A 12699-nucleotide genomic window follows, 5' to 3' on the forward strand; every position below is an offset into this window, starting at 1 on the left:
GAGCCCCCAAAGATGGTGACCTGGTTAATGAGCTGAGCGCTGCGCTGCATAAACAGTACCAACGTTTTTTGCGCTCTGCGCTCAGACCCGGCAAGTTGACTGAACGCAGATCGCAAACTCTTTGAGCGTAAGATAGCGGTGCGCTCTGGTATGGAACCATATGGAACCAAGTGGACCCATGAGGAAAACATATATCTATAGTCTCCGGCCTTCGGCTGCCAGGCCTGGTGGAGACAACGAACACTGAGGATTGGGGGGGGGGGAGGTCCTAGTGCACTGTTTCCCAAATGGTGGGTTCGGGAGCCATGTTTGGGTCACGGACCAAATTTTATGGGTCGCGGGTAAATATCTTCTTTTTTTTTTCTTTTCCTACATTGAAAAAAAAATGATATATTATTTCAAAAGATTTTAAAAGGTTGACTACTGTTTCCACCACTGGTTGTTGTTTCCTAGTCCAGTGATTCTGAAACGTTTTCATTTCAACGACGCCCAGTTGGTGTGCATTTAGGCCATGGACCCCCCGCCATAACTCGTGAGCAAACGGAACCAAAAAATTAAAGTAGCGAAAGCTAGTTTGGGTCCCGGGCAAACGTCTAATTTGTCTTTTGGGTCTTGAGCTAAAGTGGGGAACCACTGGCTTAGTCGCCCTAGTGCAAGAGTTCCCAAACTTTTCAGACCGTGACCCCTGAAAATAATCTATTTGAACTGGGGACCCCCCAAAATAATCTGTTTGAACTGGGGACCCCCCAAAATAATCTGTTTGAACTGGGGACCCCCCAAAATAATCTATTTGAACTGGGGACCGCCCAAAATAATCTATTTGAACTGGGGACCGCCCAAAATAATCTATTTGAACTGGGGACCGCCCAAAATAATCTATTTGAACTGGGGACCGCCCAAAATAATCTGTTTGAACTGGGGACCCCCCAAAATAATCTGTTTGAACTGGGGACCCCCCAAAATAATCTATTTGAACTGGGGACCCCCCAAAATAATCTATTTGAACTGGGGACCGCCCAAAATAATCTATTTGAACTGGGGACCGCCCAAAATAATCTATTTGAACTGGGGACCCCCGAAAATAATCTATTTGAACTGGGGACCGCCCAAAATAATCTATTTGAACTGGGGACCCCCGAAAATAATCTATTTGAACTGGGGACCGCCCAAAATAATCTAGTTGAACTGGGGACCGCCCAAAATAATCTAGTTGAACTGGGGACCGCCCAAAATAATCTATTTGAACTGGGGACCCCCAAAAATTATCTATTTGAACTGAGGAAAACCGGGGGGGGGGGGGGCTCGATATTCCAATAAGGTGTGAGAATCAGCGACTCACCGAGCAGGGTGACCTCCTGGGTGATGCCGTAGATGTCTATGATGGCCCACAGGGGACATCCGATGCTGAGGCCACAGTGGAACAGGACGGGCTCGCCCTCGTTGACGCTGTAGTAGACCCGCCCGTGGCGGTCGGCCCAGAAGGCCAGCACGTTGTCGCGCAGGGCCTGTCTCTCCGGCAGCGCCTTGGCCCAGTAGCCCGGCCGGGTCACCAGGTCCGGGCAGGCGTACTTGGGGATGTCGGCCGAGCTCAGCTCGCCGGGGTCCAGGCTGGTGAAGCCGAAGCGCAGAGCGCCGCTCCAGCCCGTGTGGACGGCGCTGAGACGCAGACGCACCTGGCGAGAGAAAGAAAACCCCCAACGGGATTAACGTCTGTGGTTATTATTACGTATTGGTCGGTTTCGTTGGATCAGTGGTTCGTGCCAAGGACCCCTAAATTTATATATATTTGGCTGCGGAACACCCATCTGAAAATGTTTTGTGCCAGGGACCCCCAGAAGAGAAGATTTGTGTTAAAAAAAAATCGAAATTATTCAAAATATTTCAAAGATTTTTGAGATTTTTAAATGTTTAATGTTCAAAAATAACAGATTTGGGTCCCCAGCTAAACTGTTGATAGTTAGGAATTAAATGGACCCTTATGTAGCTGTAACTCTGAGAGTATACAAACCGTATACGGGTCCATTTGGTTCCATTGAAAGTACAACTTTTTAGATTTGACTAAATGTTTTTTCTAAAATAGAAGCTCACAACCTGGCGTCCCAAAATAGGGATGCCATGTTGATTGAAAGTGGCCAAAAAATCAGCATAATATCTGATAAAAAAGTAAAATAATGGCAGATGTATCAGCTCCAACAAACACAGACCTTCTCATAGAGTCGTACGGGCCTCTGGCTGAAGGTGATGCCGTTGCAGAAGCTGTTCTTGCGCGTGGCGCGGCGCAGCTGGCCGTCCAGACGGACGTTCTTGCCCTTGGCGTGCGGGTGGAAGCGCGGCGACTCCAGGCTGAGGCTGACCGGAGGGGTCCTCCGCTCCACGCAGCCCGTCCCGCTGCCGGGCACCGTGTAGTGCGGCCTGCTCACCACCGGGCGGGGCTGTAGAGTTGCATCTGCTGGGGGGAAAACAATGTAAGCAATGATTCGGACTTGATTCATTGCCGTTGTGTTAAATAGCTATATATTCTGATGGTAAGCATTGCTATAGAGTGAGAGGCCTGTATTCAACATTTAACTCATTTTTTGTAAGAGTGCAAAAATATCAGCATCAAAATATGCTTGAAGTAACAAAGTAATAGTACTTTTAAAAAAAATAACAGGTATACAAGCTCACAACGCATCTTTTCGAACAGACAAAGTATAAAATAGGCCTTTAAGCGGTTAATGTATGTTTTGTAATAATCTACATGCAAATAACTATATGCAAAGTAACTAAATACAATTTTCAAATAATTGCGGTGGAATATAAAAGCACAACAGTTGCTTGAGTAAAAGTATGAAGAATCTAAAGTACCTCATAGTTATACATACAGTAAGTGCAGTACTTTACTAAATGTACTTAAGTTACTTTCCACCACTGACGTCAGAGAGGAATTATTAGTCACACCAGCTGTTCACAACACAGCAGAGCTCGTATCGGCTGATTCGGCTCACAATATACGCTCCGAAAATAGCCGATCTACAAGCCCCGCATCGCGCCGCTCTTGTAGATCGTCTATTTTCGGACCCCCGTCGTATGTCAAAGTGTAAGGCAGGGGCTGGCTTCAGTCGTTTGCATTTGGTCGGTGACAGTTGGTTTAGAGGGCAGAGGACACCATGTGTTACTCTCTCTCTCTCTCTCACTCTCTCACACACACACACACACACACACACACACACATGCACACGCACACGCACACGCACACACACACACACACACACACACACACACACACACACACCGCAGTCTGATACTTCATCTCCCACAGTGCTACCATGTGAGTCTCTCTCCGCTGCCTTCAAAGAGTGCGTTTGATATCCTGTTTTAGCCTGTAACCCACATTTACCCTCATTAAAAATAAAAAGTCTCCGACTTCCCGGCCCGCCCGCGCTCGCTCGGCTGTCCTAAATCGGTCGTCCTCGCCCCCAACCACATCCCTGTCCTGCAGGTACAGACTTTAATGTCACCTTAATGTAAAATACGGCATAGGTTTATATAATTACGGACGTCTTGAAACTATATCACACACATCCTCCCTCCGGGATAAAAACAGTCATGAAAGAAGTAGATATTTGGGGCCTTCGGTGCTCTTGCTTAAAAAAGCAGAGGTGGAAAGCAACTTAAAGGGATACTTCACTTTCGGGCCGGGGACTTAATTAAAAAAAATATTAAAAATAAATGAAAAAAGTTATGGAAAATTCATGGCCCCCTCACGCATTAGAGTGTCCTACTAATGTGTGAGGGGGCCATGAATTTTCCATAACTTTTTTCATTTATTTTTAATATTTTTTTTAAATAAGTCGCCGGGCCAAAAGTGAAGTATCCCTTTAAGCCCATTTACTCAAATACAGTATGTACTGTATGTAAGAACAATTTTGAGGTTTCTATTTTTCGATACTTTATACTTCTACTCCACTACATCTCAGAGGCGAAGATTCTACTCTTTTACTCCACTACATTAACCACTTAAGGCGCATTTAAGCCATATTCTTTTGGCTATTCGAAAATAGCCGATCTATCTGCTATTATCAGAAAGGTTTGACACATTGGGAACAATTTGAGTAATTTTACTTTGACACTGTAAGTATATTTTGATGCTGAAACGTTTGTACTTTTACTCAAGTGAAAATTTGTATACAGTACTTTTACATAAGAAATGTTTTCCACATTGTGGTATTGTTACTTTTACTTAAACCTGAGTACTTCTTCCACCACTGCTTAAAAGGAGTTTTTTTTGGGGTAAAGAGGGATGGGAATAACTCGAGCGTTAGATATTTAGCATGTAAACGTGTTGTCAAGACAAGCAAACCGAGTATAAAAGGGACAGCATTTCTATGTCTTTTATTTATGGAATCTAACGCAACGCATACAGCCCAGGCCTACACGCATAAACACACACCCTGAATAGCCTCATTCATTCCTCCAGAGTTAGCTGCACTAGGGGCAGCTGGATCCGGTGTTGCCAGAATTTGTGAGAGAAATAACAAGCTCAAAAGAAGCGACTAGGCTACATGAGCACTTTAGACCTATATATATATATATACTCTATACATCGGCTATCTGAAAATAGCCGATCTACAAGCTCACAACGCGTTGCGACGCGTTGTGAGCTTGTAGATCGGCTATTTTCAAAAAATCGTGAAATGAAATGTGGAATTTGGAAGATTTTTTAAACATTCCAAATATAACAAAAACACAAATCGGGTACGGGCCCCCTGGCAAAAAAAACTTTTTTCGGATGGGGGTTAGAATAGGGACAAATACATATTAATTTGGGGGTCCATGACAACCACTGGATTAAATCATAATTACAAAATATGGAAGCAAGCCCAAATAAGCAACTACAATTTAGAAACAAGCCCAAAAGAACGCAACCCGCAGCTACCAATATTTACGAGCAACTTCACAGAAAAAGAAGCCCAAAGTCGCTTATAATAAGCAGACCTGGCAACACAGGCTGGACCCTGTGTGGTGCACTAGGTGTCAAGGTGAGCTACATGAGTGATACCTGGGACCTAAATGTATGGGCCCGTGCATAAAGGTCTTGCGTTGTGAGCTTGTAGATCGGCTATTTTCACTACTTAAAAAGGTAGGGTAAGTGATATTCTTTGGTTAATAATTGCTATAGTGTTTGTTCAGTAACAGGGGTCTCCATGTGTCTCCAGCTCCTTAATAAACAGAAAATACAATTTCAAGTGGGTTGTCAATTTCAGCCAATCAGAGTTCAAATTTTGTCCGCTCATTTCTTTGAACAAGTGAAAATGGAAGTGATGACACAATCTCTATCCTGTGTGAGTTTGGTATCCTGATTGAATAAAATTGGTATCCCGAACTGAATATTTATTTTCTATTTAATAAAGAGCTGGAGAGACATGGAGACTCCTGTTACTGAACAACCACTCTATAGCTAGTACTATCAGAATACAGAGCTATTTAACACTTATTTTAACAAAAAACAACACTTTATTTTTTCCTTTCCTAATTCATGAATGCTGACCGCAGTGATTCTCAACTTTTTTCATTTCAAGGACCCCCAGTTTGATATGCATTGGGCCACGGACCCCCGTTTGATACCCTTTATATCTCTGAGACCCCAATCTAAACTGTCAAAATGTGTTAATGTAAGTCTGAGAGTGTACAACACAAAAGGATCCATTTGGTTCTATTTTTTTGTGTGTGTGTACTGTGCGCGCGTGTGTGTGTGTGTGTGTGTGTGTGTGTGTGTGTGTGCGTGTGTGTGTGTGTGTGTGTGTGTGTGTGTGTGCGTGCGTGCGTGCGTGCGCGTGCGTGTGCGTGCGTGTGTGTGCGCATGCCCACAGCTCGTTGTAGCATACTTAAAAGAACAAAGCACACTGATTGATGGTCGTTGGTGCTCGTTGAGACAGTGGAGCTATCAGATCTACAAGCTCACAACACGTCAAGGCCTTGAGTAAGTGCAGCATGGACCTAGATTAACAAACCTTCAAGCTACAGCGGCCTGTCCAACTATCAAATCAAACTGCTCCGTGCAACAGTCCGATCGATGCCAGAGAGCAAACAACTTTCTACTCTTCACTGAAAGGTCACTGGACTTGACCTCTGCAAGCACCAATTCATTACATAACTTGAGAGCTGTTGAGGCTACAAACTTCATTCCAAACAGACAGTGGTGGACAAAGTACTTAAGTAGGCCTGTCACAGTTATTAAGTACATAATCGCCTGATGACAATCATTTAAGATTTTGTATAATCGTCATAATCGTTTCCATGTTGAAAAATGTTTTAAAAAAGCAGATCTAAAACCTCACACTGCGTCATGATGCTTGTAGATCGGCTATTTCCACAATTATAATAGTATAAAGTTATTCAAATATGTCAGTAATTTCTTTGTTTATCTAGGCCTGTCACAATTATTACATAATATTCTTCTAATCGCAATTATTTGAGATAATCGCGATTATTTTTGCATAATCGTCATAATCGTTTCAATGTGGAAAACATGTTTTTCTGCAAAAATAGCAGAAATAGCTGATCTACAAGCTTACAACACGTCACTTTGTGCCGTGTTGTAAGCTTATAGATCAGCTATTTCTGCAATAAATTGTTTTTAATTGAAAGGTATAACATTATTAAATGTGTCAGTAATCTTTTTATTTATTTAAGTTATTTTTATTGTTATTAATTAATGTTATTACGTTATCTGCCCTGTGCATTTGTGCTTATGAAGCAAATAAAAAAACAAACAGAAATTAAAATTGTATTATGTTCCAATGTTCAATGCCAAACACACAATTACATCGTTTAATTATTTGAGTGACAATTAATCGTCAACTTAAATTTGTAATTTGTAGTGACAGCCCTATGTTTATCTAAGTTATTTGTCATATCTGCCCTGTGCACCTTTTGTATATGAAGCCTAAAAGCCAAACCGAAATGTAATTATTATCTATACAGTATGTTTCAATGTTCAATGCCCAAAACAGAATTAAATCGTTGATCGCAATTATTTGTGTGACAATTAATCATCAGGGGTATGGCACTTCTGCCAGGGATGCTGCTCCTGCTGGCCCTGCTGTTTGGCAGTGGACCAGCATGGAGCGATGCGTCCGTTGGCCAGTGCAATTCCTCTCTCCAGGCGGGCAACACGGCCCAGGTGAACATTACCGTTACCGAGCTGAGGCCGCTGCTGGAAGCTCACTGTCAGTGGTGTAAAGTAACTAAGAATATTTACTCAAGTACTGTACTTAAGTACAATTTACAAAACGTAAGTACAATTTACAAAACATTAATTAAACACTTATGCCCTATATACATTTCGGCCATTTGAAAATAGCCGATCTACAAGCTCACAATGCGTCGCGTTGCGACGCATTGTGAGCTTGTAGATATGCTATTTTCAAATGAATTTTATACATTTGAAAACTTGTGAAATGGGACCTGTTACAAGTAAAAGTCCGGAATTCAAAATATGCTTTTACTTAAGTGAAACATTTGAGTACTTTTCCCACCACTGCTCCCTATGACCTCCCGCATGTGCTCATGCAGGAGGAGGAGCCACCACTGACCACCGAGCCCCTGTCTGTAGGGTCGAGATCCATTGGGAGTTTACCGATACCGATCTTTAACTATTCCCTCTTAGCGGTCCGATTCCTTACCGGTTCCTTTTAACGATTCCTATATTTATTTATTTTAATACGGTGAATTTAGGCTTTCATTATAATTTTTGATAAACACAAATTGGTGGTTCTTAAAGTGAGGCACAGGGATCGAGATCGATCCTCTGGGCCTCTTGAGGGGGTTCCAAATGGATACTTACAGGTCTGTCTTGTTAAAAAAATATATATGATACTGGATCCAACAGGCCTCTTCAGAACCTATTTTTTTTTTTTTATTATCATTGATCGAGGCAAAAGTTTGAAATAATCGTGATAATGACTTGAAGTCATCTTGCCCAGCCCTACTTATGATATGATGATATCACAACATTCAGGCTTTCTCTTAGAATCAGAATCACCTTCACAGGTTTACAGGTGTAAAACAGTGGGTGAAATTAGTTTTTGTGCAACAAAAACATCCTTATTTATCCAACGTGACAGTTAATCTCCATGTTATAAGTCTATATTTACACATGTGTTGCACATAATGAAACACATGTTAAAAGGGAAGCACGTTGTTGGAAAAACTGCTTTTTGTTTTTGATCAATTGATACTGAGCTTTTCGGATCACTCATTACAATATATACAGTATCTATCATAGTGGAGAACTTGATGTAATTATTGCCCAACACAGGGAGTGACTGCTGTTAGCCCATTAAGAACTGAGGCCGATTCTACAAATGTCTTCTAAATCCTAAGTTTTCTGAAAAACGTATGTTTCTATGTCAGTGGTTCTCAAACTTTTTCCATGTCAAGGACCCCCAAAATTGTATTTAGTCGCGGTCCTCGCGGACCCCCATCTCAAAATATTTTGTTCCAGGGACCCCCAGAAGGAAAGATTTGAGTTAAAAATGTTCGCTCTAAAACAATATATATATTCAAAGATTTGCACACATTTTCAAGATGTTTCAAAAATAGCAGATCTACAAGCTCATAGCGCGGCACGAAGTGACGCGCTATGAGCTTGTAGATCTGATATTTTTGAATAGCCAAAGTATAAAAGAATGGTTAAAATCTAAAATTACACGGAGGCTTTCCCGGTTTCAATGGGTTAAAAATGATGGCAACGAGCAGAAAGATGGCCTACAGGCTAACAGCTCAGAAGTAGTTTACACAAAGTTAAGACTCATTTGGCTTTGACATCAAAGCTTATTGTTCAAGGGTGGTTTCAAATCCAGTATCCAAAGACAAGGATAATGTTTTCTTGTCCTTGTGTTCATTAGCAAATTCAATAACAAAGTTCTGGTGAAATTCTGGCTGCTCGGTATACATCCCAGATCCCACCCAGCTTCTTGGGGTTAGGGTGCAGGCTCTGGTAGGCCCCTCTGGAGCGATTGTATTTCTGTTTAGTATATCCTCGCTGTTGGGTCAGTGGAATCCTCGTATGTCCAAAGGCAAAGTTGTTACTTGTCAGGAAACGTAAAAAAGAAAAAAAAGACAGAAAAAAAAGAACCTGTGTTCCAATTGATCCATTGTAGTTATTATTTTTGTCAAAAGCTCCCTGTCTCGCAAGCACGTTGTGAGCTTGTAGGTCTGCTATTTTCGCAACTTTTGTGTGACACAGCGGTTCTCAAAGTGGGGTCCAGGGACCCTCAGGGTTCCTTGGACGGGTAGGGCAAATGGACCCTTACAGGTTTGCGAGTGTAAAAATGAGAGTGTAAAAAGGTAACCAAATGGGACCCATAATAAGGGACCATTTGGTTCCATTTGTACACTCTCAGAGTTGACATGAAAATGTTTGAGAGACAATGAATTAGGGCATTAATTTAGGGAAAAAAATGAAAAATGGAGATACAAGGTTTCTGCCTGACAGCTACTTCCTTGTGTTTTGGGGAAAAGACGATCACTCAGTGAAATGTAGCACAGCACATTTCACTAATTAGACATTATCTCTGATTACACTCTAAACTGTGAAGCCTCAGTAATACGTGGTTGCGTGCCAGTGTCTGCGATCTACACAAGCTCGGAACGCGTCGTTCTGCGACGCGTTCCGAGCTTGTAGGTCTATTTTCGGTGCACGACACAGACACACAACCAAGTATATGAATCAGCCTTGAAGCAGCAAGCAGCGGCAAACATCTGTAACATCTCAAACGGATCTGTCTGGAGTCACACACACACAAACGCACACACGCACAGACACACAGACACACACACACACACACAAACGCACGCACACACAGACACACAGACACACAGACACACACACACACTCTCCTTCCGTCGCTCTCGGCATGCACAACTTTTCGTTTTACTTAAGTAAAAGTAACAATACCACAATGTAGAAATCCTCTGTTACAAGTAAAAGGCCTACATTCAAAAGTGAACTTGAGAAAAAGACAATACAAGAAAATACAAATGTATTGGCAATTGGCATCAAAATACTTAAAGTACCAAAAAGTAAAAGTACTGAAATCTTCATGCATCGCGGCGCATTGTAAGCTTGTAGAAAACGCGTCGTTTCGTGCTGTTTCGAGCTTGTATACCTGCTATTTTTGATACTTTTGTGTGACGCTGTTGTAGTAGGATCAAGTTGGGTGTTCATTTACGAAAAAACACCAAAAGTTGGAATATGGAGATGAGAGGTTTCTGCCCGACAGCAACGAAATGTAATGTAAATGTACTTTAGTTACTTTCCACCGCTGCTCCTGGCCCTCCGGAGGCTCTGCTCTATAGTCCACAAGGAGACGGGCTCAGTGTTGCCATGTCTGCTTATTACAAGCGACTTTGGGCTTGTTTTTCTGTAAAGTCGCTTGTAAATACTGGTAGTTGCGGGTTGTGTTTTATTTGATGGGGGCTTGTTTCTCAAGTGTAGTTGCTTATTTTGGGCTCGCTTCCTAATGTTGTTTCAACCAGTAGTTCTCAAACATTACAGTCAAGGACCCCCAAATGTATGTGTATATGGCTGTGGACCCTCATCTGAAAATACGTTGTGCCAGGGACAAATACAAGATTTGTGTTGTTGAAATATTCCAATAATTCTTTTTCTGTTTTGAAGATCGGCTATGTTCTCTTGTTTCTCTTGCTAAATGTGGCAACACACTGGACGGGCTCACACTGCAGACTGTGGATCGGCCTCTGCTCGCTGCTTGCCAACAGCAGCAGCATCTGGACACATTATTATGTATAAAAGTTGTCAGCCAACCTTAAGCCTGTGAGCCTGTATGTCTGTCTGTCTGAGAGACTCCACCACCTCGCTGACAGAGACTAGAGAGGCCCACCCAGCACACAATTTAACCCCTTTAGACCTGAGGCCGATTCTATGAAGGCCTTCTAAATCAGTAGTTCTCATACTTTTCAAAAGTAGCAGATGCACAAGCGTGTGCATCTGCTACTTTTGAATAGCCAACGCTAAAATCTAAAATGACACAGATGCTTTCCCGGGTATCAATAGGTTAAGGTCCAAAGCCGAATCCCAAATTTGGAGAGTCCTAGAGCACGGATTACCAACGTTTTTACCCATATTTTGTGGAAAAGTGCAAACTTTTCAAAGGAATTTGAAAAACTATGATTTGAGTTTCTATTTGAGAACCCTTCTCTTACTAGAAGATATTTTTCTGTGTGTCTACGGCTCTCCGCTGACCGACCCACCACCCCCCCCACACACACACACAAGGCGCTCAGTTTACACACACAGTTACACTCAAAGGACTACAATGGAAATACACTCAGAAGACATACAGTACAAATATGGGGTTGCTATGCGTTTTTGTCAATAAAGAACATCAATCGATCAATCTATCAAATACATTGTCCAAGCTCAATGAAGGGCTTTTGAAACAACAGTTTCTATTTGAGAACATTTACCTTACTGTGACTATACGCAAATTTACACAATTTATTTAAACGCTCAAGCCCTCATTTTCCAAAATTGGCGATCTGCACGCTCTCAATGCTTCGCAACGCGACACGTTGTGAGCTTGTAGATCTGCTCCTTTTGAAAGTTTGGGGAAAGTTTTCAAAGTGTTCTCCTATAATGACATGCCCAAGATAGATACAGTAGAAAGTAGTAAAAAATTGGCACACAGCGGCTGCATAGTTTCCGATGTCATCAAAAAATTCAAATATTGACTGATATATTATCAAAACCGATATATCAGTATTATTACACATTATATTATTAGGTATAAAAGTATCAGTAACAAAGTACTTGAGTATTGCACTTGAGTCAATTTTTTTAAGTACCTGTACTTCACTTGAGTACTTTTGACTCCACTACATTACTAGGATGAGAAAAAATAAACATCACAAATTATCCACTTAAGCTGTATTTCAAATACAGTGAAAATAGCAGATCTACAAGCTCACAACTAGAGCCCTATAGCCCGCCTGGACCCGGGGCCCTTCGGGCACGGGCCGGGCTCAATATGTTAATAAAAGTCAACCATCGCACAGCTGTATTCACCAGTGAACGAGGAGAGAAGACGAGTCTGTGTTCCGTTAGTTCCGTTATGTTATTTAACGTAGTAGTAGTTACGTATAGTCACGTCTCTGAACGGCCTGACGTTGGAAGTGAGATGTGTTTGTTGGACGATGCGACGCACAGTGATACACACACAAAATAAACAAGGTGGTATTATTTTTTTAAGTATGTACTTTTGAACACTTGAGGATTTTTTTTTTTTACAAGCAAGTACTCCAGTAGTAATTTAACCCATTAAGACCGGGAACGCATCTGTGTCATTTTAGTATTTCTTTGGGCTATTCAAAAATAGCAGATATACAAGCTCAATACGAGCTTGTAGATCTGCAAAAAAAAAAAATATCGTGACAATTTGTGCAAATCTTTGAATATATATATTTTTAAAGCGAACATTTGTAACTCAAATCTTTGGTGCCTGGAACAAAATACTGTACAAATGTTCGCTTTAAAAAATACATATTCAAAGATTTGCACAAATGTTCACGATTTCCCCCCAAAAAATAGCAGATCTACATGCTCATAGAGTGGCACGAGTGCCACGCTATGAGCTTGTAGATCTGCTATTTTTGGGGAAAATCGTGGAGAATTAGTGTAAACATTTGTAACTC

General features: G+C 41.6%; 2 protein-coding genes across 3 annotated transcripts in view; both read right to left on the reverse strand.

Moving 5' to 3' along the window:
- neurl1b (neuralized E3 ubiquitin protein ligase 1B) overlaps nucleotides 1–12699 on the reverse strand; it is a 33722-nt gene that overhangs the window by 15103 nt on the left and 5920 nt on the right. The window contains 2 exon segments of the mRNA XM_080416379.1: nucleotides 1340–1673; nucleotides 2205–2446. Coding sequence (XP_080272505.1) covers nucleotides 1340–1673; nucleotides 2205–2446 — 576 coding nt within the window.
- Nucleotides 11549–12699, reverse strand: part of flt4 (fms related receptor tyrosine kinase 4) — a 281476-nt gene continuing 280325 nt past the window's right edge. For both annotated transcript variants that reach the window (XM_080416376.1, XM_080416375.1), the window contains exon 32: nucleotides 11549–11563. The gene's annotated coding sequence lies outside the window, so the exon portion shown is untranslated. The remainder of the gene's footprint in view (nucleotides 11564–12699) is intronic.

This window comes from Gymnoscopelus braueri, assembly GCF_963280865.1.
Source record: "Gymnoscopelus braueri genome assembly, chromosome: 20".
Taxonomy (NCBI): Eukaryota; Metazoa; Chordata; class Actinopteri; order Myctophiformes; family Myctophidae; genus Gymnoscopelus; species Gymnoscopelus braueri.